The sequence below is a fragment of the Tachyglossus aculeatus genome, chromosome 27 (assembly GCF_015852505.1).
Source record: "Tachyglossus aculeatus isolate mTacAcu1 chromosome 27, mTacAcu1.pri, whole genome shotgun sequence".
NCBI lineage: Eukaryota > Metazoa > Chordata > Mammalia > Monotremata > Tachyglossidae > Tachyglossus > Tachyglossus aculeatus.
The window spans coordinates 6,076,907-6,101,368 of NC_052092.1; the positions used below are offsets into that span (position 1 = coordinate 6,076,907).

The following is a 24,462-nucleotide window of genomic DNA, read 5'->3' on the forward strand; positions in this document are numbered from 1 at the left end:
ATCAGAGGTCATGGGTTCTAATCCCGGCTCCGCCACTTGTCAGCTGTGTGACTCTGGGCAAGTCACTTCCATCCTCTGGGCCTCAGTTCCCTCATCTGTAAAATGGGGATGAAGGCTGTGAGCCCCACGTGGGACAACCTGATCACCTTGTAGCCTCTCCAGCGCTTAGAACAGCCCTTTGCACATAGTAAGTGCTTAACAAATATTATTATCATTATTATAGGGAGGGCTTTGTGGCAGAGGGGAAATGGACAGAGGGTGGGAGGATCCCAGGACTGCCTGAGAATGCCCAGTTGGATGAGGTAGACTATGGACACTCTCCCCCTCCTCATCCCCCCGCCGCCTTACCTCCTTCCCCTCCCCGCAGCAACCTGTATATATGTTTGTACGTATTTGTTAATCTATTTATTTATTTGTACACATTTATTCTATTTATTTTATGTTGTTAATATGTTTTGTTCTCTGTCTCCCCCTTCTAGACTGTGAGCCCGCTGTTGGGTAGGGACCGTCCCTATATGCTGCCAACTTGGACTTCCCAAGCGTTTAGTACAGTGCTCTGCACACAGTAAGCACTCAATCAATACGACTGAATGAATGAATGACACCAGCATTCTGAACCAAGAGCTGGATGTCCCAAGATGGGGCGCAGGTTGGCCCCAGGACGCTAGGAAGACGCGGGGCCTGAAGGAGGGGTCCCATTGCGGGCTTTTCAGCTCCATTCGAGTACGATTGATGATGATGATGATGATCGTGGGAGCCCCGGGGGAGGGAAGGGGCTGGAAAATTGTTGTTATCTTTTAGACTGTGAGCCCAATCAATCAATCAATCGTATTTATTGAGCGCTTACTGTGTGCAGAGCACTGTACTAAGCGCTTGGGAAGTACAAGTTGGCAACATACAGAGATAGACCCTACCCAACAGTGGGCTCACAGTCTAAAAGGGGGAGACAGAGAACAAAACCAAACGTACTAACAAAATAAATAGAATAGATATGAACAAGTAAAATAAATAAATAGAGTAATAAATATGTACAAACATATATACAGGTGTATATACAGCCCACTGCTGGGTAGGGACTGTCTCTATATGTTGTCAACTTGTACTTCCCAAGCGCTTAGTACAGTGCTCTGCACACAGTAAGCGCTCAATAAATACGATTGATTGATTGATATTGATTGATTGATTCAAAATCCTGAGGGACGGGCCTTGAGGCCGGCACAAGTCCAGGCGCCCGAGAGCTGGTTGCCGGGGCAACGGATGGGGAGGCGGGGACCAAGAGAAAGGATGACGGAAGGGTGGGGTTTCCGCTTGCCCCGCCTCCTAGCTGGGCCCGGAGGACTCCCGGCTAGAGCGCCCTCTCCTCTATGGTGACCCCCCCCAGGCGGAAGGGGCCGGAAGCGGAAGTGTTTACCGCTCGGGCGGTGCACTGTGGGAAGGGAGGAGAGACAGAAGGCGGGGCCCGGAGGAGAAGGGAACCGTCGGGTTCCGCCGGAGCGATGAGGTCCGTTAGCTATGTGCAGCGCGTGGCCCTGGAGTTCAACGGGAGCCTTTTCCCGCATGCCATCTGCCTGGGGGACGTCGACAACGATACGGTACGGGCCGGCGCATGCGCAGGTGCTTGAGAACACCTCCCCCAGCGCGGCAGCGTGGCGCATGCGCATTAACCTGGGAAAGGGACATCCAGGCGATACGGTACGGCCGGCGCATGCGCAGGTGTTTGAGAACGGCCCCCCTGAGCGGCAGCGGGGCGCATGCGCATTAGCGTGGGAAAGGGACGTATAGGCGATACGGTACGGGTCAGCGCATGCGCAGATGTTTGAGACCAGCCCCCTCCCCCGAGGCTGCGTGGCGCATGCGCATTAGCCTGGGAAAGGGACGTTTAGGCGATACGGTACGGGGCGGCGCATGCGCAGATGTTTGAGAACAGCCTCCCGAGCGGCAGTGTGGCGCATGCGCATTAGGCTGGGAGAGGGACGTCTAGGCGGTACGGGACGGCGCATGAGCAGATGTTTGAGAACAGCCCCCCGAGCGGCAGTGTGGCGCATGCGCATTAGCCTGGGAAAGGACCGTCTAGGCGATACGATACGGGACGGCGCATGCGCGGATGTTTGAGAACGGCCCCCCCGAGCGGCAGCGTGGCGCATGCGCATTAGCCTGGGAAAGTGACGTATAGGCGATACGGTACGGGCGGGCGCATGCGCGGATGTTTGTGACCAGCCCCCCCCGAGCGGTAGCTTGGCGCATGCGCATTAGCTTGGGAACGGGACGGATAGGAAGCTGAGGGATTGGCATCCTTGTGGCTTGTATTTCAATAACCTTATTGGTAATAATTATTATTGTTATTCCTCTAGACTGTGAGCCCGTTCAGTCGTATTTATTGAGCGCTTACTGTGTGCAGAGCACTGTACTAATCAATCAATCAATCGTATTTATTGAGCGCTTACTGTGTGCAGAGCACTGTACTAAGCGCTTGGGAAGTCCAAGTTGGCAACATATAGAGACAGTCCCTACCCAACAGTGGGCTCACAGCCTAAAAGGGGGAGACGGAGAACAAAACCAAACATACTAACAAAATAAAATAAATAGAATAGATATGTACAAGTAAAATAAATAAATAAATAGAGTAATAAATATGTACAAACATATATATATAAGCGTTTGGGAAGTACAAGTTGGCGACATTCATTCATTCGTTCAATCGTGTTTATTGAGCGCTTACTGTGTGCAGAGCACTGTCCTAAGCGCTTGGGAAGTACAAGTTGGCGACATTCATTCATTCATTCGTTCAGTCGTGTTAATTGAGCGCTTACTGTGTGCAGAGCACTGTCCTAGGCGCTTGGGAAGTACAAGTTGGCGACATTCATTCGTTCAATTGTATTTATTGAGCGCTTACTGTCTGCAGAGCACTGTACTAAGCGCTTGGGAAGTACAGGTTGGCAACATATAGAGACGGTCCCTACCCAACAGTGGGCTCACAGTCGAGAAGGGGGAGACAGACAACAAAACAAAACATAGTAACAAAATAAAATAAATAGAATAAATATGTACAAGTAAAATAAATAAATAGCATAATAAATATGTACAAACATATATACAGGTGCTGTGGGGAGGGGAAGGAGGTAAGGCGGGGGGTGATGGGGAGGGGGAGAGCCCGTTGTTGGGTAGGGACCATCTCTATATGTTGCCAACTTGTACTTCCCAAGCGCTTAGTACAGTGCTCTGCACACAGTAAGTGCTCAATAAATATGAATGAATGAGTGAATAATAACGATGGCATTTGTTAAGCGCTTGCTATGGGCAAAGCAGTGTTCTAAGCGCTGTGGGGGATACAAGGTGATGAGGTTGTCCCATGAGAGGCTCACAGTCTTAATCCCCATTTAACAGGTGCGGTAACTGAGGCTTAGAGAAGTTGTGACTTGCCCAAGGTCACCCAGCAGACATGGCGGAGCCGGGATTAGAACCCATGACCTCTGACTCCTAGACCCGGGCTCTTTCCACTGAGCCACGATGCTTCTCTTAGCATGAAGGAGGCAGGCAGTGTCTCCTGGTTCTTAGAGCCAGGGCGCCTTGACTGCGTCTTTCACCTCAGATTTCCTAATTTCCCGTTTCTCGGTTGCCCACCCCTGACAGTGTCACCTTTTCCCCCTCCTCCCCTCCAGCCCTGCCCACTGGAGTCTCGTCTCTCACAGTCACTGCCCGCCTCCAGCTCACCCAGGCCCTAACCTTTTTCCCTGTTCCTAATAATAATAATGCTGGGTTTCATTGGGCATTTACTACTTGGTAAACACTATGGTAAGCGATGGACAAATACAGCATCAATCAATTATTACTTAGCAAACACTATGGTAAGCAATGGACAAGTACAGCATCAATCAATCGATGGTATTTATTGAATGCTTACCATGAGCAGAGTACTTTATAAAGTGCTTGGAAGAGTACATTAGGTCAAAAACAATTCCCCATCCCACATGGGGATCACTGTCGAAGAGGGAGGGAGAAACAGTGTGGCCCAATGGAAAGGGCATGGAGCTGGGTGTCAGGGACTTGGGTTCTAATCCCTGCCCAGCCACTTGCGTGTCCTTTTCAACCGCATCATCCCCCTCTTCGACCTCCTCTTCTCTCCCTACCTCCTGCAGCTGAACGAGCTGGTGGTCGGAGACACCACCGGGAAACTGTTCGTGTACAAGAGCGACGAGACACGGCCATGGGTGACCTGCGCCTGCCAGGGAATGGTCAGTGCGTCCCCTCCTGCTGCGGCTTCGGCTGCCTCTCCTCTTTCCCCACCACCCTTCCCCTAACCCTGAGCCCTGCCCAGTCCAATGTGCTCCCCTGGGTGAGGGGAAGTAGGGACCCCAGCGGCCCTCGATGTTGTTCCTGGTCTATAGAATGAGTTATCTTGGGAGGGGAGGGCTGGGGAGGACCAAGGGCTTCATTCCTTGTGTCCCTGAAAGTCAGGTTCTCCCCCCCACCCCCCCCAAATCTCTCACAGCTGACCTGTGTCGGGGTAGGAGACGTATGCAACCGAGGGAAGGTAAGAGAACTTCCTTTGTCCTGGCCTCGTGATTGGGCGGAGGGAGGGGGTGACAATCCCAGCCTCAGGGCTCTTTCCACTATATATCCACTCCAGACTTCCCAGATTTCCAACTTGGACCCCCCCCCCCCCGTCCCCATCCCAGACCCTTCCAACCCCACCCAGGCCACTCCAGGTCCCTCCATCCGCACTCCAGGCCCCAGACCTCCACCCACTGGCTTTCCCAGAACCTGGTGGTGGCACTGGGGGCCGAGGGCTGGTTGTACCTCTTTGACCTGACGCCCAGCAAGACCTCAGACCTCCCCGGGCACCACGACGTGACGGCCACGGCTGGGGAGGAGCACAGACCGGTCCACAAACAGCATATCCTGGCCAACACCAAAGTTGTGCTCATCAGTGATATTGGTGGGTACGGCCCCATGAGTTTTAACCCTAGTGTCATTAGGGGGCTGGGGAAGGTGGGGGGGGGGGGGTGACTGTCCCATTTTCCAGCAGGGATGAGGGCTCTTTCATCACTCTCCTGCCCAGCCCAGGGGGAGAAGTGGGAGTGGGATTGGAGCAGGGTGAAAGGATAGCGGGTTCTGGGGCCAGCATGGGTGTGGGAGCTGGATCGTCAGGCAGGCGCCCCATGCCTCCGAGGCTTTGTGCAAGTGGCTGGCAGGGCGGACCCTTGGCCAGACCCTGGACGTGCCCCCTCTCCGAGGGCCCTGGGGCTAAACTGACCTCCCTGGTGGGTGCTGTGGACTAGATCCATCAGTGAGTGTCTACAAGCCCATTGACGCTGGGGGACAGGAGCTGGGGATGCTGGGGGTGGGGACGCTGGGAGCAGGGCAGGAGCTGGGTGTGGCGGGGAGTATCACAGCTGACCTCTCCTTCCCGGGCAGCAGACGGGGACGGTCGCAGCGAGCTAGTGGTGGGCTACACAGACCGTGTGGTGCGAGCTTTCCGCTGGGAGTCCGTGGCGGAGGGCACAGAGCACCTGGCAGGGCAGCTGGTGGCACTCAAGAAGTGGGTGCTGGAGGGTCAGGTAAGCCCTGGGCGGCAGCCCCAGGGACCCCAGTAGGTCCGGGTTCTGGGGCGACCTGCGGGGAAGGCTCTGGGCACTCCCGGCCTGGCCATCCCCAACCACTGGTCCCTGGGCATTGTCCACCACAGGTGGACAGTCTGCAGGTGACGCCCGGACGCCAGGGGACCCCGGAGTTGATGGTGTCCCAGCCTGGCTGTGCCTACGCGGTGCTCTTGGTCACTTGGGGCTCCGGGTCCCCAGCCCTCCCAGACACGGGCCCCGAGGGCAGCCGGTGAGGCTGCGTCTCCAGGCCGGGTAGAAGGAAGGGGAGAGGTGGGGTGTCGGAGTAGGTGCTGGCTGACGCAGTGCTCCCCCTCGGTGCCAAGACCCCCCTCCCCTCTCCTGGCAGGGTGGGGATCCGGGCAGTGCCTTCCCCGGGGGGTGGGCAGGGCCGGGGGCTGGGGGGCCAGCATAGGGCAGCAAGCCTTCACCGTCCCCGCCCCCAGGGAGCCCTCCGGCCCGCGGGATGTCATCCCGCACCAGACCTCCGGACGCATCCACAACAAGAACGTCTCCACCCACTTGGTGGGCAGCCTCGGGAGGGGTGAGGAGGAGGCCAAGGTGGCCAGAGGGCAGGGGGCCTGGGACAGGCGGGAGGGGGAAGGGGAGAAGTTCTGCGGGGCCGTGCCCTCAGCCCGGCCCTCTCCAGCGTCCACTCCTGTCCCCACAGGACGCGGCGCTGAGAGCAGTGGCCCAGGGCTCTTTGCACTCTGCACATTGGATGGTGAGTAGACCCTTGCTAGCCCGCCTGGTGACCACTGGATCGAGGAGCGGATGATCACTGAACTGGGACAGTGAGGTGACGGCTGGCTTAGAGTGGCAGGAGAGCGGCCAGCCGGGGCCGGTATTACTGACCCCCTGAACCTTCTCCACATAGGGACGCTGAAGCTCATGGAGGGACCGGACAAGCTGCTCTGGTCAGTCCAGGTGGATCACCAGCTGTTTGCCCTAGAGAAGCTGGATGTCACGGTAAGGGGGTGGACCCGGCTCCTGTCCTGCCTTCCACCCCGGACCAGGCCCTTCTCCCATGGATGCCCTTATCTCTTTAGCCTATGGAATTAATTAATTAATAATGACATTTGTTAAGTGCTTACTATGTGCAAAGCACTGTTCTAAGTGCTGGGGGGATACAAGGAGATCAGGTTGTCCCACATGGGGCTCACAGTCTTAATCCCCATTTTACAGATGATGGAACTGAGGCACGGAGAATAATAATAATAATAATGATGGCATTTATTAAGGGCTTACTATGTGCAAAGCACTGTTTGAAGCGCTGGGGAGGTTACAGGGTGATCAGGTTGTCCCACGGGGGGCTCACAGTCTTAATCCCCATTTTACAGATGAGGTAACAGGCACAGAGAAGTGAAGTGACTTGCCCAAAGTCACACAGCTGACAAGTGGCGGAGGCAGGATTTGAACCCATGACCTCTGACTCCAAAGCCCGGGCTCTTTCCACTGAGCCACGCTGCTTCTCTATGGCTTCTACCACCTTCCTTCCCATCATCAAGATCCTTCTCCTCCTCCTCCTCCTCCCCCCAGCTCCAGGCCTTCCTCCTTGATTACTCCCCTTCCCCACTTGCCCTCACCTGTCAGGATGTCGGGACCAGTCCATTCTGAATGGGAAACAAGTCACCTCATAAGTGCACGATCCCTCCCTTCCTCTCCTCCTTCTCTCCCCACTTGCCTGCACCCGGTGCAGGCCAAGGTCTTGCACCCTGGCTGGACCTTGGGGGTTAGGGGGCTTGAGCGGAGTTCCGTGGGGAGGACCAGGCTTCTGGCTGGTGTCGGCTGTGAGCCCCAATTATGATTTTGGATGTTTTTCCTGTGACCTCCTCTGTGGAGAATCCTGGGCCGCCCTACTCCAGCATTCAAAGGAGACAGTAATGGTCAGCTCCCTGAAGCTGGAGCCCAAGCCTTTGACCGCTGATGAACCCACCTGGATGCCCAGTGCAACACTGGACACAAAGCTGGTGCCTGGGGGTGTTCAGAGAATTCCACTGAGTGATGGATTGAATTTGTGTGCCCCATTGAGATCCTTATTATCTCTTCACTACATTCCCCTAGCCCAAGTGGATAGAGGGCTCAACCTGTCACCCCACTGCCCTCTGGGAGGTCCTCTGAGGGACAAAAGTTGGAGCTGCCCAGAGCCCCAGGTTGATGGGCAGCTGGTGACCGTCAGCTGCAGCACCGTCTTGCAGTCCACAGCCCACCCCAGGGTCACACCATCCAGTCAACACAGGCCAGTGACCTGAGCTCCCCCTCCCCTGTCCCAGGGCAACGGGTATGAGGAGGTGGTGGCCTGTGCCTGGGACGGGCAGACCTACATAATCGACCACAACCGCACCGTATCCCGCTTCCAAGTGGATGAGAACGTCCGAGCCTTCTGCGCAGGTGAGCAAGCCTCTCCTGCCCCCCAAGGAGCGGGCCCAAAGACCGTGGCCCGTCAGAGGGGCCGAACCCAGTCCACGATCCGGGGCAGAGGTCAAGCCTGCCCCTCAACCCATCTCCAGGGGAACTTGGTGTTCTCTGACCTCTGCCTGCACCTCTTTAGGCCTGTATGCCTGCAAAGGGGCCCGCAACAGCCCGTGCCTGGTGTACGTCAGCTTCAACCAGAAGATCTACGTGTACTGGGATGTGCTGCTTGAGCGCATGGAATCCACCAACCTGCTCAAGGTGCTGGAAGCGGAGCCAGACTACCGCCCGCTGCTGCAAGAACTGGGCGTCGGTGAGGGCCGGGTGGCCGGGGGAGCTGAGCCTCACTGAGGGTGGGAGGCCACGGGAGCTGTAGGGCGGTGAGGGCTTGGGGCCCGGGGGAGCTGGGGGTAGAATAGTAGAAGGGAGACCACCCCCCAGTAGCCTTTTCCTCATTCAGATCCTGATGATGCCTCTGCAGTCCGAGCCCTGATCCACCGCACGCTGTACAGCCCACAACTGCCACCGCTGCCGCCCAGCCCGCGGTTCCCCTCCTAGCGGGACATTCCCCGGCGAGAGGCATCTCTGGTGAGGGGCAGAGCAGGGGCTGAAGGGAGTCCCTCTGGGGCCCAGGGTTGTGGGCAGGGCTTCAGGAGGCAGGCCGAGAGAGGGCTTGTGGTCCTCCGGCCCCAGCTGGACCCCGCCCCTCATTTAAAGACATTGAATCAGGCCTGCAGAAGGAACACTGGGACCTGGTGGAAAGTGCTTGGGATTGAGAGGCAAAGAACCCAGGCTGCAGGCCGGCCTGCCAGGTGACCTCAAGACCCTTAACTACTCTGGGCCTCAGTTTCCACGTCTGTAAATTGGGGAGGAGGTCCTTGCCCTCCCTCAGACCGTGAGCCTCCCCTGGGCAAAGGACCATGTCGTATCGAGCACAGTGCTGGGCCTAGAGCAGACGTTGAATACACTGGGGTCTATTGTCACTGTTGTTATTGTAGAAGGATAAGCCTCCAGGGCAGGGGTGCACCCCCCCAAACCATCTCGGCATAGTGCAGAGAGGTGCGGGCGGGGGCAGATTCCCAGGGGGAAGTCGACGAAAGGGAGCTAGAGAAAGCCTTTATTCGAACAGAAGGCAGCTGTGGTGGGGAGAGGCACTGGAGCAAAGGGGAAGGAGGACATGGGGAATACAAGCTAGAGAAACCAATTGGGTGGGGGACAGAGTGTTAGGCACCCTGGTCCCCTCGTGTCCTCCCGGCCCAGGCTCAGAGGGAGGGACAAAGTGGCTGAGGGGTCCAGGGTAGATGGACTCCTTTGAAGAACACCGAGACCAGCATGGGGGACAGAGTTAGGCCGCTCCCCATCTCCTTCCACTCCTCCCCCACAGCAGAGGGGCTGGGTGTGGACCCACTGTAGGGAAAGGGCAAACCTCTTTCTGTTGGTCTAAAATACCCTAATAAATTGAGACCCAAGAGTCAGGAGTCTGAATTACCTGGGTAATGAGCTAGTCCTGGCCCAGGCTAAACTACCCAGGGGATGGAGCAAGGACCTGCAGGCACCGGAAGAAGCAGATCTCAGGGCTGGAGCCTCAGGGGCGAGGGGTGGACCCCCCTGTCCCCAGCTTGGCGCCCCAGGGCCTGTGAGAGCGAACAGACCCAGGTGCGTCCTAACCCGGTTGGTGGTGGGCAATGGGAGGCAAAGTAAGCCTGGGGGCTGGTAGCCACAGGTGGGCTGCCCCCCCAAGCCCCCAGCCTCTTGGCCTGCAGGTGGGGGCAGTGGAGGATGGGGCAGGGAGAGCAGTGATCCACGAGTGGCACCTGGAGCAGTGGCAGGCTGCTGCCCCTGCCTCCCTACTCTGCTGGTTGTGGCCTTGGGCAACTTTGGGAAGGTGGGGTGGGGGGTATAGGCTGGTAGGACAGAGGCTGTCCCTGTACCTCCTTCCAATCCTCCTAGGAAGCCAGTGGTGGGGGCGGGGGGGAGAGCCCCACTAGGGCCCAGTGACCCCCGGGGGTGGGGGCGGGCCCGGCTCCCGTGGGCCCGACAGGAAGGGCAGGTCCGGGCAGGGCCCGCGAAGCCGCAGGATGCCACTTTCCAGGTCGATGCAACACTGGCGAACAGAGCGGGGGAGGCGGCGGAGGAGGACTGTTTGGTGAGCAGAGGTGGCCAGGGGCAAGGGTCGACCCCCTCCTCATCGGGGGCCAGAGCAGGTTCCGGCAGGGCCAGGACCTGGAGGGACTAGACCCCAGCGGACTGGAGCTGAGGAAGCAGGACCCAGCTCTTACTTTGAACGCCTGCAGCTTCTGGAGTGCATCCGGAGTCCCAGGCTGAGCTCGGGGCTGTCGTCCCCTGAAGGAGAGGAGAGAGGGTGGGGGTGTCCAGGGAAGCTGGGGGCGACAGCGACCCTGGCCGGCCTTGCCCCCTAAGCCTCTGGGATGGGGTCCAGGGCCCTGGGCTAGCGTGGGAACCTGAGGAAGACCCAGCTGCGAGGAGAGGTAGAGCCCGGGAAGAACTGCCAGTGGGCAAGGGTCTCACCAATCACCATAGCTGAGCAAACCACAGTCTCCAGCCCCAACTGCAGTTCTAGCTGTTCCATGTGAGGAGGGGTCTCCTCCTGGGGGTGACTCCTCCAGTCTGGGAACCGGGGTGGGCAAACGACAGTTCATTCATCCATTCAATTGTATTTATTGAGTGCTTACTGTGTGCAGAGCACTGTACTAAGTGCTTAGAATACTAAGCACTTTAGACTGAGCCCACTGTTGGGTAGGGACTGTCTCTATATGTTGCCAATTTGTACTTCCCAAGCGCTTAGTACAGTGCTCTGCACACAGTAAACGCTCAATAAATATGATTGATGATGAATACTAAGTGCATGGGCTCAAATCCCTGCTCCGCCAATTGTCAGCTGGGTGACTTGGGGCAAGCCACTTCACTTCTCTGGGCCTCAGTTACCTCATCTGGAAAATGGGGCTTAAAAGTTGTGAGCCCCCCCGTGGGACAACCTAATCACCTTGTAACCTCCCCAGCGCTTAGAACGGTGCTTTGCACATAGTAAGCGCTTAATAAATGTCATTATTATTATTAGAAAGTACAGCATGGCGATAGAGATAAGACCTGTCCACAACGAGCTCACAGTCTGGGGCTGGAAACAGGCATCAATATAAACAATTATAGATATATACGTAAGTGCTGTGGGGCAGGGATCGGGGGAGAGCAAAGGGAGTGAGGCAGGGCGACCTGGAAGGGAGGGGGAGAGGAGGAAAAATGGGAACGGAGGGCTTGCCTGTTCCCACCACTCTCCCGACAGCCTCCAAGTGCCGGAAGCAGTTTGTGGAGACCAAGTTGTGCGGGATACTTGTGTCCACCACAGCCGTCAAACCCTGCTGCCCGCACTTGGAGAGGGGGGACAGGCTGGAGACCCAGGGTCCCCTCTCCAAGTCAGTTTCAGGTGGGGAGTCTGCAGGCCCTCGGCCGAAGGCCAAGGAGAAATCAATCAATCAATCGTATTTATTGAGTGCTTACTGTGTGCAGAGCACTGTACTAAGCGCGGGGCGAGGATGGGCTGAGGGGATTCAGGAACTGAAGGGGAACCAGGGTTAATACTAATGGTGTTAAGTGCTTACTATGTGCCAAGCACTGTTCTAAGCACTGGAATAGATACAGGGTTAGCAGGTTGTACCACGTGGGGCTCACAGTCAATCCCCATTTTACAGATGAGGTCACTGAGGCCCAGAGAAGTTCATTCAATTATATTTATTGAGCACTTACTGTGCGCGGAGCACTACACAGCTGACAGGTGGTGGAGGGAGATTAGAACCCATGACCTCTGACTCCCAAGCCCGGGCTTTTGCAACTAAGCCACGCTGCTTCTCAAGAAGGTTGGGGGGTGGAAATCGTGTTCAGGTGCGCCAGGGCCCAAATGGGCCTGCAACGGGGTGGTTGGGGGCCCCACGGACGTCCGGCTCGCCCCTCCTTCTGTCCAACGGGGTTGCACCGGGTTGCTGAGGGCCGGAGGAGGCTGGCTAAATGGGGGCGGCCGGTGGGAGTAGCCCCACGGAGCGTGAGTGACCCCTCCCCTTGCAGCGGACCAGTGGGGTGGACGCCTCCCCGTCCGGGCTCCGGCGGACACTGGGCCCCCCAGGCGGTGTTAGATGACGCTGTGCAGCTGCGGTTCCCCCCTGCCCCCCTTCCCAGAGCCAAGGAAGAGGCGGGGGTTTGCCTGAGGCCCCCTCAGCCCTGGGCCCGGGCCAGGCGGGTAGGGCCCGGTTCAGGAACCCCTTGACCTCAGGGGTTGGGGGGGAGGTCTTTGCTCCCGGGGTGAGACCCATCCCCGGTAGGTCCCCCGTAACAGTGTGTGAGGGTCTCTGTGGGCAGGGGCTTGTGTTCGGTTCCCTGGAGCTGAGGCTCCTGCCGGGATTCCCTTCCTCTCACTTCCCGCTCCGTTGCCAGAGCCGATGTAGTATATTTCCTGAACTTTAAATGGGGTGCCCGTTTGCCTGTCCTTCCGCAAGGGTACCCTATCCCCTCCCCGCAATCCTCCCTCCCTCTCACCTTTCCCCCGGTGGGATGCAGGTTTCCCTCTGTCCCCTTTCCCCTGACCCTACCCACCTCCCCCCCCCCCCCCCCCCCCGGGCCTGGCCACCTTCCCAGCCCACAGCCCCTACTCCTCTAGGGGTGTGTTTTGGGGGGCCCCCCTTGACCAGTGTAGAGTCAAGGAAAATGTCGGGGTAATAATAGTGGCATTTATTAAGCACTTACTATGTGCAAAGCACTGTTCTAAGCGCTGAGGAGGTTACAGGGTGATCAGGTTGTCCCACGTGGGGCTCATAGTCGTAATCCCCACTTTACAGGTTACAGGTGAGGTAACTGAGGCACAGAGAAATTGTGACGTGCCCAGTCACACAGCTGACAATTGGCGAAGCAGGAATTTGAACCCATGACCTCTGAGTCCAAAACGCATGCTCTTTCCACTGAGCCACTCTGCTTCTCCCAAAGTCACACAGCTGGCAACAGGGGTGTTGGGAGAATGCACGCGGCCAATGGAAACTGAAGTGGGCATGGGGGGGAGGTCCAAGGGACCCCCCCGGGAGGTACCTGTGTTTCCTCCGGTTTAAGTTTAAACCTTCCTCCTCTCCCCCGGCTGTGCCTACCTGTTCAGACCCACTCCCTGCCCTGTGGGCCCAGTGAGGAGGCAGCCAGTCTCTCCCGCCCCGTCCCCCTCCAGCTTTGGGTCCCAAGCTCCACATCCCCGAGCCGTTGTCCGGGACCCCTGGAGGGCTGTGTAGGAGACGGTGTCCGGGATTAGGGGGAAAACCGGGGGCTGTTCCAGGGAGATGTGCCAAGGCAGAATCTCATTTTAGTGAGAGGTGACGGGACGGAGGTCGTTCGCTCACTCAAGGAAGCCCCCTCCCCACCCGGCCTGGGGGTGCTGAGGGGAGTCTTACCAAGTCCTTGGACGTGCCCAGCCTCTTGAGGCTGTCCAGGGGCAGCAGGTCCGCCGAGTCCTGGTGCGCGAAGCGGGTGGCCTGCTTCAGGTGTTGCTGCTGGCTCAGAAGGCCAGGCCGGGCTCAGGCCCCGGGGCACACGCCCCCCGCCTCGCGTCCTCCTCGGCGCTCATGGCCCCTCATGGCAAGTGGGGGGGTCCCCCGCAGCCCCCCGACCCTCCCTCGGGCCTTCTCCGCATCTCACTCCTTCTGCCTCCGGGTCCCTGTTTTGTCTCTAGCGGCTCCACTTTCACGCAGCCTCTCTTTCCCTCCGCCTGACTCTCTTGACGTCCCCGTCCTTCTGTCCCAACCAGGCCGCTTTCCCTCCTCGTATCCCCGGCTGCCGGGAGGGTCAACGCCACCGGAGCAAGAGGGACGAGTAAATCAATAACGATTGTGGGGAAGAGCCGCATCATACGGCCATTTCCAGGGGTTGCGGTAGAGGGGACCCGGGGTGGGGGCGGGGAGAGGGGTCGGAGTTGGGGTAGGTGAGGCCCGGGCTGACCCCTGACCCGCCCAGCTAACAGAAGGGTGCAGGATGGTGACTTTAGGTGCCCGTGAGCGTGAACCCTCTATGGGCTGCCGGGCCCAGCGGCCTTCTTCCGGGCTAACCCAGGACTGGCTTGGGCTGGAGTCCAGCCGTGTCCCTGTGAACCCTCCGGGATGACCGTGGAGGACCGAGGAGGGGCTCCTCAACCGCCGGACGGTGGGAGCGCGAGTTTTGGACCAGATGGGCTAGAAGATCAAGACAGGGTAAGGCTGGAGTCGGAATCCACCCCAAATCCAATCCTTTTAGCTTTAACATGGTCTGGGAGGCCCTCTGGGGTCCCCTCACCTCATTAGCGGAGTTAGCATGGAAGGGCAGGGGGGCAGAGCAGTAAACTGAGGGGGTCCGGGAGAGTGGACAGGGTAGAAGCAGTGTGGGTCAGTGACAAGAGCCCGGGCTTTGGAGTCAGAGGTCAGGGGTTCAAATCCCGGCTCCGCCAATTGTCAGCTGGGTGACCTTGGGCAAGTCACTTAACTTCTCTGGGCCTCAGTTACCTCATCTGTAAAATGGGGATGAAGGCTGTGAGCCCCCTGTGGGACAACCTGATCACCTTGTAACCTCTCTAGTGCTTAGAACGGTGCTTTGTACATAGTAAGCGCTTAATAAATGCCATCATTATTATGATTATTATTATTCCCCTAGAGGTGGAGCTGTGGGGGAGGCTGAATAATGCCAGGTTTCTGTCTCTGTGCCCCGTTGCCACCCCGGGGGCCCCTGACCCTCCAGCCTTCCCGTCCAGTCCTGTTGGCCCCGCCCCGCCCCCCACCAGCTCTACGCGGCACAGGACTGTCCCCCTAAATTACACCTCATCCAGCCTTTATCTACCAACTGAGGGGCAGGGCTTGGGGGGTAGGAGCAGACTCTTCCTCTTGCCCCACAGTTCCAGGCCAGGCCAAGTTGGAAATGATCCCCAGCAGCCCCCCAACCCCACCCTCTCTGGTCCTGGCCCGAAGGCAGGGAGATCGAGAAGATCAGGAGTCGTTTGCTGATCCTAAACTCTCCAAGGTGTGGAGGGCCTTGGGAGATGGAGCCTTTGGGACACTAGGCTGCCCTGGGCCCCCTTCCCGCCCGGCCACCCAACCGAGCGGCCGAGGAAGCCGTCCGGTTGCCGGCCGGCAACGGGTAGTGCCACACTATGACCGAGCTCCAGGGGATGCTCTGCTGTCGGGCTGGTTTCTGCCTCGTGCTGCTGCCAGACGCCAGGCCGGGGAGCTGGGTGGGCTGCAGCTGGAGGTCCGGTGGTCTGCACTGGCTGCTGGCCGACACCTGCTGGAACCGGTCCCTGCAGGGAGAGGCGGGCCGGGGGAGGTTGACCTTTCAGGGAACTCTCCTCCAGCCCACTCTCCCGGGATGAGTAAGAACTAGAAGAACAGACAGAAGCTTTGGCTGTAATATTGTGAGGGGGTTGGCCTGGGGTTTATAGTCCGTTCCCGATTATCCGTGGTTGGAAGGGCCATGGATAATCAAAACCCTTAAATAATCCAATCCCTCCCTTTGGGCTAATAGTTTCAACTTCCTCCCCCGCTCACCCCTTCAACAGGGCTGTCATCAATTGGTGAGAGTTTTCCCATCTTCTCCCTGGTTCTGTCCCTCTCCCCACCTCGTCAGTCAATCAGTCAGTCGAAGCTCAATCCGGTTGTTGAGGAGGGACCTGGAGGCTGACTTTGGAGAACTCAGAGGGTGGGAACATGGGGCCTCCGGCCTCTCCTACCTTCCCTCCCACTATGAGTTTTTGGGGTCTGCGGTGAGTTGGGGCACAAAGCCACTCCAGCGGAGTGGGGAGATTTCTTGGGGGAAGCAGGAATGTTTGAGCAGAAGGGGAGTCATTTGGGTGTCATGTAGGGGAGCAGAAGGAGTCCACTGGGCGTCGTGGGTTGGGAGGGGAGAGAGTCGCTTGGGTTTTAGGGGGAGGAGAGGGAGCCTTCTGATTGATTGATTGATTGATTGAGTGTCATGGTGGGGGATGGAAGAGGAGAGGTCGTCGCCAGGGTTTGTTTTGGGGGAAGGGGGAGGCCCAGAGCGGCCCCTTGGTCCTCACCGCTTGTAGTACCCGGGCTGCTGGATGCGGCCCTTGGGGTCGAGCGGGGGCACCCTCCCCGCCGTCTTCAGTTTGAGTTTCTCGGCCTCCTGCAGCTCCCGCAGCATCTGCGTCACCACCTGCTCCTTCCTCTTGGGGTCCAGGAAGAGGGGCCGGGTGGCGATGAACTGCAGGTAGGTGTGGGGCGCCAGCTGGGAAGGGGGAGGCATGGCGGCCCGGGTCGGGGGCATACCCGCCCCGCTGACCCCCCCGCAGCTCCCGGCCCCACCCCGCAGCCAGTGCGGCCTGTTGCCATCATGGGGCCAGTTGGGCCGGGCCGGGGAGACGGGGGCCAGGCGGCGGCCCTCCAGCCACGTGGCGTTGCCCTTCGTGGGCCCGCCGGGCTCTTCCTGCCAGGGCCGACGGAGGCAATGGCGGACCTGGCTCTTGATGCTGGTGCAGGGCGGTCCCCGAAGGACCAGCTGATGGTAGGGGCGAGGGGAGAAACCGGGGAGCCCCAGATGCAGCTTGGGGTACAGGAACTCTCGCTGGATACATGGCGGGTCCCTGGGGAGAGGGCTGCGAGCCAAGCTCATCTGCGAGAGAAAGGCAGGAGATGGCGCTCCGGGGGTAGGATCCCTGCCCCACCTCTTGATCTCTCAGGGGCCCCCTTTCCTGGGCGCCCCCCTGCTTCACCAGGCTGGGATCTCTCCTGAGGCTCCAGCAATCACCGCCAGCCACCTGGGCAAGGAGCAGGGCAGTGACCAGAACCCGTCCCCACCCTCTGGGAGATTCCTGCGGACACTGGTCTGGTGATGCAGAGGCAACGCCTTTGGGCTCCACCAGAGCGTGGGGGTGGGGAGGGACTCTTTTCTGAGCGGAGGTGCCCACCTGCTGGGTCGAGGCTGGTCTGGGTGTATGGAAACTGCTTTCCCTCCTCAGAGACCCTCTGCCAAGCGTTGGGGCCGGGACCCCATTGTTTGCTGGTGGCGGTTGCCACGACAACAGACCCCTCACCTTCACCCCACAAAAGATGAAGGGGCAGGGATGTCTGAGGGCTTCTTTGCCCTGACCCCTGTATGGGCCAAGCTGTCCCAGGGGCCCGAGTTCCCCTGCACCTCACAGGCGCCTGGCCACTCTGTCGGTCTGCCCTCTGCCTCCTCCAGAGAGGAAGCCCAGGACAGTAAACAACTATTACTACCAGGAGCAGGAAGCTAAAATGCTGCTGGGGTCACCCCAGATCTGCTGATCCTCCACTCCTTACCTTGACCTCTTCTTCATCCTGCCCCTCTGCCCTCCTGTGGCTAAATCACATGAAAAGACTTGAACAGGGTCCACAACTGCCCCTTTACCCATGTTCTTCCCTTGATACCCACCTCACGGCCCTAAGTCCGGATCCTTCTACCCTGCCGTTTCCCTCACCTGTAACTTACTTTATTGTCTGTTTCCCCTTCTAGGCTGTAAACTCCTGCTGGCCAGAGATCGACTCTGTCATTTCTGTTGCAAATGCTTAGTGCGGTGCTCTGAACAGAGTAAGTACTCAATAAATACCGCTGATTGATGGCGTCCCCCTTACTCCAGCTTCCCGCATAAACCAGGCCGACCCCACACCGCCATCGTGTCCACCCCAGCCTTTATTGAGAAGGTAGTTACAGTAGTGAAAGAGGACGGGGTCGGTGGTAGGTGGACCGGGCCCGAACCAGCCTGACCGTGGCTGTCGGCCCCTCGCTACAAGGAGCTAAGCCTTAGGATCCCCCTCTTGGACCTGCTGATCCACCGATTTGTTCCGGGTGGAGGGGAGGCCCGAGTTGAACCCTAAAACAATCCTGGGCAACACAAGCTGGTGAGGGCCCGTGCAGGGACAGAGTGCAATTTAGAATCAGAGCAGCTGGTTGCTCTGCCAGGTGGATGCTGTTGCTGCCATCCCCTGTGGGAGCCACAGCCAGGAGGATGGGTGGGGTATGGGGAACCGAGGGAAGACAGGAGCAGCTCCCCACCTCAGGCCCTGGCTGGGGTGGGGCGGGACACCCCATTCGCTCCCGGTGCTAAGCTGGTTAGAGTCCGGCTCCCAGCGAGGCAGCGGGTGCGTCGGGGGGGGACAGGGAAGTGTCTTGTGAGTGTTTGTACACGCGTGTGCATGGCCTGCAACTCCCGGGGTCCATGGCTGAGTGGGGGGAGCGCATGCTCTACCGCAGCTCCGAGAAGAGCTGGGACCAGCTCAGGTTGGTGGGGGGCCCCAGCTCCTCCTCCTCCAGCCCAGGGAAGCTCAGGTCCAGCAGAATTTTGCTGAGGCTGTTGTTCATGGTGTCCAGGATCAGGCTCTCAGTCAGCCCCGGGGGGACCAGTGGCTCCAGCAAGGAGCCTGGGGCCAGAATCCGGGGGGCTGAGGCGGGAGAACCGGGATAGGGGCTGGAGGGCAAGAGCTCGGAGCTAGGCAGCGACGGGGGCGGGCCCAGGGTGTGGGTGGGACACAGATCAAGAAGGCTCGTGGAGTCAGGGGGGCAGGAGCCCAGGGGTGGGCGCACTGGGCTGAAAGGCAGCCCCGTGCCCCCGCCGCTCGGGGGGCTCAGCCCCCAGGGGTCAGGGATCTGGGGCAGGAAGACCTTGCTGGGGGTGGAGGAGATGGGCAGTGGGCAGTGGGAGCCCTTGACAGGCGTCTGAAAAGGGCCTGCCTGGTCCCGGGGCCGCCCAGCCGCCGAGGCTGGGGAGTCGGGCGAGGCCGGGATGGCGGGGGCAGCGTCGGGGAACGGGAGGCGCGAGTCTGGGCTGCGTGGCCGCTGCGTTGGCGGCGGCTGCGGGAGCAAGTGCTGCTTGCGCCGGGACCGGGTCCTCTCCCTGCGCTCACGCCGGCGCAGCAGCAGGTCCGAGGCACCGCGGGGAGGGGACGGCGGGGACGGCGGCCTGGGGGCCGGGGGGAGCTGGGGGCCGGGGCCCGGCTCCTGCCAGGGCAGGGGCGGGGACAGGCAAGTGGAAATCCAGGGGGCCAGGGGCGGGCTCTCCTCCTTGATGGGGCGAGGGGGCTGCTCGTCCCCCTCCCCGCCTTCGCTGGGGGTGGGCAGGCCGGAAGCAGGCTGGGAAAGCTCCTCCTTCCACGAGCCGGCAGCGGGAACGGCCGAGGGTCCCGCCGCCACCAGCGGCACCTGAAACGACATTCGGTGGGACAGAGTGAGGCCGCCGGGGCCGGCCCCCCGCCCCCGAGCACTGTTCCGCTCACCCCTCTCGAGCGGGGACCCCATGGGCTCTGGAAGCAGAAAACTGAGGCAAGGGTGGAGAGTGGAGAGCGGTACCTGGTGTGGCACTGCAAGCCCAAGTTCCCTTGCCCGTGTCCCCAAGGGCCCTCACCTCGGGGAGAAGGCAGACCCCTACCTTGGGGGCGATGTGCACCTGCTTGCTGTGCCGGGGTAGGTCGGGGCCAACCAGCCCGGGTTCCAGGGACAGCGGCACCTTGACCGAAGGCTGCAGCACCACGGATGGGCTCACCACGGACGGGCTCATCACGGACTGGCTCACCGGAAACTGGATGGGGACCAGGTAGGAGTTGACACGGGGGAGCAGCGGCTTCATTTTCCGGCCTGGAGCAGGGGAAGAGACCCGTTCACGGATAGTTGTGCGGAAGGCGCAGCACTGAGAGCGTGGAAGAGCTCGGGTTGGTGGGGAGCGGAGTCAGGGACAGGCACTCAGAGCGGAGAGGAACGGGGATGGGGGTGTGGGAGAAACTGACCCCCCCCAGCCTGGCCCTTCCCCTGACTCACGGGAGCTCAGCGGGGGCTCCACCTTGACGCCCAGGGGTCTCTGTAGCTGGGGGAGGGGCCGTTTCTGCTGCTGCGGTGGGGGTGGCGGTGGGGCCGAAGGGAGGAGAAAGGACCCCAGGTTAGCGGGGCAGGGCCTGGGGCCGAGGGGTCAGACCCTCAGAGTGCTGTGCCGTGGGCACAGGTGGGCAAAGCTCCCCGTGCCCCACCAGCCTGCAAGGAGAAAACCAGGCCCTGGCAGGAGCCCCATCCCTGGAGACCGGCCTGAGGGCAGCGGATGTGAGCAGCGGCAGCCCCAACAGGGCGGAGAAGAGTGAGGAGGCTAGAGCGGGACAGCGAGCGAGAAACCGGTCTGACCCATGGGCCCAGCCTGGGCCCATGCCTCACCCACGCCATTACTGCCCCCAGCTGAGATCCTCCGCAGCCGAGCCAAGGTGTGGGCAGGCGGGCTCCCTGGGCCGGGAACCCTGGGCCGAACAGACAGGTAGGAAGCAGATCGGTGGTGGTAAGGGTGGGGCAGGAGGGATGGGGTGGGGCCCAGCGCACCCTCCCTTCCCCCAGCCCCGAGCGCCTCTTCCCCCAACTCCCCCGGAGTCGTGCTGGAAGCGGAAAGAGCAGGCAGCCAGGCCCCGGGCCAGAGGGAGAGAACCTTACTGAGTCCGAGTGCTCGGGCAATGGTGGAGACCCCAGGTCCAGTGGCTGGTGGCAGCAAGGCATTGGGGGAAGAGAAACAAAATGACAGTCAACCAAGCCCGGCACCTGGCTTTCCCTCGGCCCGATGGGGTGGGCTGGCTCTCGGCCTCCGGGGGTCAGAACCGCAGAGGACAAATCGCCCCCCTGCCCTTTCTGAGGGCCGTGGCAGCCCTGCAGAGCTCTCACCTTAAACACCTGGTCCAGCGTCAGGTACCGATTGGCCTTGGGGTGGATGGTCCAGAAGGAGACTTTGCCAGTGGCCGGTGTCTCCCGCACAAACATGTCATGGAGGGAGAGGTTGTGGCGGATGGAGTTCTGCAAGGGTGTGCCGTCGTGACCTTTGACCACGGGGCCCCCTTTGAGATCCCCCCCACACACCCCCAAACCGCCAGGGTCCCAGATTCCCCCTGGTCCCCGCGCTACCTTCCAGCCGGGCTTGGCGATGTGCTTGAAGTAGGGAAAGTGATCCTCGATCCAGGTGTAAATGTCCTTCAGGGTCATGCGCTTTCGCTCCGTGCTGTTGATGGCGAACTGGATCATGGCCATGTAGGAGTATGGGGGCCGCTCGCACACCGCGCTCGGCCACGGGGATGCCCCCGCTCCCTCCTCCACCTGAGGGACAGAAACAAGTGTTTCAGCTGCTCCGGCGTAGTCCGGAGGACCTCTGGGCCCACGTCTGACTTCCAGGACTGACCCCGGCACGGGGCCCCCCCGCCGTTTTAACCCAGCAGCTAGAATACTGCACCTGGTAGCCTCCGTTTCCACCACTGCATGGTGGAGAGATCATCCCTCACCAGCAGCAGGCACGGGGGTCAGCAGCAGTTTCCCCAGAGTCCGGGCAGGGACCCTCCCCTGCTCTCCGCCACGGCCCGCTCCTCATCTCAAAGTCCAAAGGGGTGGGGAGCGGGCTGGATGTTGACTCGGTCAGAGGCGGATTCGGAACAGAGTCCGACACGGGTTGAGACCACGGCCCGGCCCCGGGCTCACCTGGCCCCGGCTCTGCTCCAGCTGCCGGTTCTCCTTCTCCTCCGGTTCCTGCGGCTCCTGCTTGATGTCACGGCCGGGCCTCAGCCCACTGGATCTCATCTTCCCCAGCCACTGGATGTTGGTCAGGCTCTTGTCCAGCCCACCGCCCGCGGCCTCACCTCCAGCTGCAGGGACACAGGCCCAAGCCCCCACTCGCTGGCCCGCTGCCCCGACCCAGGGATCGGGGGTAGCGGGCTGAGCCGGGTTGCTGGACCCGGACGCCGGGGGAGACTCGGAAACCTGGATTTCTCGTCCCCCCCCCGCCCGGAGAGGGGGTCCCCTGTCCCCTCCCGGGTCTCTGCGCCCCACGATCCAGGCTCCCCTGCCCGCCGAGGATCCCACCGCTAGCCACCTACCGCCGCCTGCCTGCTCCAGTCCTGGCCCCCAGCTGGCATCAGGCTGCTGGGCCAGGCTCCCCACGCCCGACTGCCCAGCCCCCTCTCCCCCCGGTGGGGCCGGGTGGGCAGGGGGGGCCCCCGCTGCTGACCAGGATGAAGCGGCTGGGGCCGCCGCTGCCCCTGCCCCTGGCAGTCAGTGCGGCGATGACACTCTGGACGTCGGCATCGGCGGGGATGGCCACCACCTGCGTGTCGGCCATGGTGGGGTGATCGATGACGCGGATCCCGGCGGGGAACTGCAGGGGCCCGGGCGCTGCCCCTTCCCGGGCCGCCGCTCCCTCCTGGGGCACCGCCGCCCTCTCCGGGGGCACGGGGTCCAGGCCCGGCTCGGGGCGGGTGGCGGGCGGGGCGGGCTCCGTCTTGACCACGGCAGCGGGGCCATGGCGTGGTGGGAGAGGCAGCCTCCGTCTCTTGAGGATCAGGGGCCGGCGGGGGCTGGTTTTCATCGTAGCTGCCGACCGCCCCTCTCCATCAAAGCTCCCAGACCGGGCCCTGGAGGAGACGGGGTGATGGGGTGGTCAGTTGCAAGCCAGAGGGGACCAGGCCACTAGGAAACTTGAGAGCAGGAGAGGAGGCCGAGACCCCAAGGAACCCTGGACCGGTCCTGTCTCTTCAAACTAAGCCGTCTCCGGCGAGGGGAGGGTCCTTCCGGTATCCCCTACCCCCACCCCAATCTCTCCTGGCCCTGGACCGCCCTCCTTGGTCCACCACCCTTTTGGGATGGGTGCCTGAGGGGGCAGCCCCATCGCTCGGGCCAACAACCCCCTTCCCCAGTCTTCTAGACTGTGAGCCCACTATTGGGTAGGGACCGTCTCTATATGTTTCCAACTTGTACTTCCCAAGCGCTTAGTCCAGTGCTCTGCACACAGTAAGCGCTCAATAAATACGATTGATTGATTCCCCAGGCTCTGCCTCTGTTCCAGGGATGCCCAAGCCAAAGCCAGCTCACACTCCTCCTTCCCACCCCAGCGGGCTGCAGCTGCCTGTTCTCTCATTCATTCATATTTATTGAGCGCTTACTGTGTGCAGAGCACTGTACTAAACGCTTGGGAAGTACAAGTTGGCAGAGTTGGGTCTTCTCCTTCAGGGGCAGAGGAGTGGCTGCTCTCTCCACCCACGGCCCTAGAAGTCTGACCTGAGGTGAGAAACCACCCCATTCCCTGGGGCCCGGCAATCAAGCAATCAATCGTATTTATTGAGCGCTTACTGTGTGCAGAGCACTGTACTAAACGCTTGGGAAGTACAAGTTGGCAACGTATAGAGACAGTCCCTACCCAACAGTGGGCTCACAGTCTAAAAGGGGGAGACAGGGAATCAATCAATTAATCAATTGTATTGAGCGCTTACTGTGTGCAGAGCACTGTACTAAGCGCTTGGGAAGTACAAGTTGGCAACGTATAGAGACAGTCCCTACCCAACAGTGGGCTCACAGTCTAAAAGGGGGAGACAGGGAATCAATCAATTAATCAATTGTATTGAGCGCTTACTGTGTGCAGAGCACTGTACTAAGCGCTTGGGAAGTACAAGTTGGCAACATACAGAGACAGTCCCTACCCAACAGTGGGCTCACAGTCTAAAAGGGGGAGACAGAGAATAAAACCAGACATACTGACAAAATAGAATAGATATGTACAAGTAAAATAAATAGAGTAATAAATATGTACAAACATATATACAGGTGCTGTGGGGAAGGGAAGGAGGTAAGATGGGGGGGATGGAGAGGGGGAGGAGGGGGAGAGGAAGGAAGGGGCTTAGTGTGGGAAGGCCTCCTGGAGGAGGTGAGCTCTCAGTAGGGCCTTGAAGGGAGGAAGAGAGCGAGCTCGGCGGATGGGCAGAGGGATTGGGGGCATTCCAGGCCCGGGGGATGGAGGGGGGTGGGGGAAGGAAGGGGCTCAGTTTGGGAAGGCCTCCTGGAGGAGGTGAGCTCTCAGTAGGGCCTTGAAGGGAGGAAGAGAGCGAGCTTGGCGGATGGGCAGAGGGATTGGGGGATGACGTGGGCCAGGGGGTCGATGGCGGGACAGGCGAGAACGAGGCCCGGGGAGGAGATCAGCGGTGGCGGAGGAGCGGAGGGTGCGGGCCGGGCTGGACAAGGACAGAAGGGAGGGGAGGGAGGAGGGGGCCAGGGGATGGATGGACAGCCTGGAAGCCCAGCGTGAGGAGTTTCTGCCTGATGCGCAGATTGACTGGTAGCCACTGGAGAATTCTGAGGAGGGGAGGAACAGGCCCAGAGCGTTTCTGGACAAAGGCAATCCGGGCAGCGGCATGAACTAGGGATTGGAGTGGGGAGAGACACGAGGGTGGGAGACAGAAGGGAGGTGAGGTGATGGAGAGCCCCGAAGCCCAGGGTGAGGAGTTTCCCCGTTCCTCCCGTGGAAAGGCCCCCGGAGCTGGACGGGAAGTGCGGGGGCCTTGGGGTCCCGGCCCGCCCCCCGTCGCCGGCTGAGCTCACCTCGGTGTGCTGCGGCCCGGGGGGAGGAGAAGCAGCCCCGGGCACAGCGGCGGGGGAGCGACGCGGGGCTGGGCCGCCTCCGCCTCCCGGGCCCAAC

General features: G+C 60.4%; 4 protein-coding genes across 8 annotated transcripts; 1 reads left to right on the forward strand and 3 right to left on the reverse strand.

Annotated features, from left to right (window-relative positions):
- The first annotated feature begins 1,448 nt into the window (after positions 1-1,448).
- ITFG2 (integrin alpha FG-GAP repeat containing 2) lies at positions 1,449-19,606 on the forward strand. 5 transcript variants are annotated; one of them, XR_005456420.1, is made up of 14 exons: positions 1,449-1,592; positions 4,137-4,232; positions 4,490-4,531; positions 4,759-4,936; positions 5,419-5,558; positions 5,687-5,829; positions 6,044-6,141; positions 6,268-6,321; positions 6,475-6,566; positions 7,871-7,988; positions 8,149-8,322; positions 8,470-8,597; positions 17,508-17,582; positions 19,384-19,606. XR_005456420.1 is itself a non-coding variant. In XM_038767817.1 (13 exons), the coding sequence occupies exons 1-12, from the start codon at positions 1,497-1,499 to the stop codon at positions 8,565-8,567; spliced, it is 1,329 nt and encodes a 442-aa protein (XP_038623745.1). In that variant the 5' UTR covers positions 1,449-1,496; the 3' UTR covers positions 8,568-8,597; positions 17,508-17,615. The 5 variants fall into 5 exon arrangements, 3 of the variants coding, with proteins under 3 accessions (XP_038623745.1, XP_038623744.1, XP_038623746.1); XR_005456421.1 differs by lacking the exon at positions 19,384-19,606 and having other exon boundaries at positions 8,149-8,270; positions 17,508-17,617; XM_038767817.1 differs by lacking the exon at positions 19,384-19,606 and having other exon boundaries at positions 17,508-17,615.
- Positions 9,994-13,899, reverse strand: NRIP2 (nuclear receptor interacting protein 2). The gene is given in 7 exon segments (XM_038767750.1): positions 9,994-10,113; positions 10,289-10,306; positions 10,309-10,352; positions 10,539-10,614; positions 11,276-11,395; positions 13,448-13,569; positions 13,692-13,899. Coding segments are annotated over 7 exon segments (708 nt in total).
- TEX52 (testis expressed 52) lies at positions 14,770-16,664 on the reverse strand. The gene is made up of 2 exons (XM_038767819.1): positions 16,072-16,664; positions 14,770-15,315 (listed from the first exon to the last, which is right to left on the reverse strand). Exons 1-2 carry the CDS (start codon positions 16,644-16,646, stop codon positions 15,075-15,077), a joined length of 816 nt encoding a protein of 271 aa, XP_038623747.1. The 5' UTR covers positions 16,647-16,664; the 3' UTR covers positions 14,770-15,074.
- On the reverse strand, positions 17,675-24,450 carry FOXM1 (forkhead box M1). The gene is given in 10 exon segments (XM_038767815.1): positions 17,675-19,190; positions 19,417-19,622; positions 19,803-19,872; positions 20,454-20,498; positions 20,679-20,807; positions 20,916-21,104; positions 21,480-21,643; positions 21,875-21,989; positions 21,991-22,408; positions 24,366-24,450. Coding segments are annotated over 9 exon segments (2,244 nt in total). The 5' UTR covers positions 22,363-22,408; positions 24,366-24,450; the 3' UTR covers positions 17,675-18,236.
- Positions 24,451-24,462: the final 12 nt, after the last annotated feature.

What these genes read in the sequence shown, in the direction of transcription:
- ITFG2 (XM_038767817.1), top strand. Translation starts at nt 1,497, where the DNA reads ATGAGGTCCGTTAGCTATGTGCAGCGCGTGGCCCTGGAGTTCAACGGG. An exon ending in TGCACTCTGCACATTGGATG is followed by an intron (nt 6,322 to 6,474) that starts GTGAGTAGACCC and finishes TTCTCCACATAG; the next exon opens with GGACGCTGAAGCTCATGGAG. An exon ending in TAGAGAAGCTGGATGTCACG is followed by an intron (nt 6,567 to 7,870) that starts GTAAGGGGGTGG and finishes CCCCTGTCCCAG; the next exon opens with GGCAACGGGTATGAGGAGGT.
- TEX52 (XM_038767819.1), bottom strand. Translation starts at nt 16,646, where the DNA reads ATGAGCTTGGCTCGCAGCCCTCTCCCCAGGGACCCGCCATGTATCCAG. An exon ending in CAGCCCGGGTACTACAAGCG is followed by an intron (nt 15,316 to 16,071) that starts GTGAGGACCAAG and finishes CTCTCCCTGCAG; the next exon opens with GGACCGGTTCCAGCAGGTGT.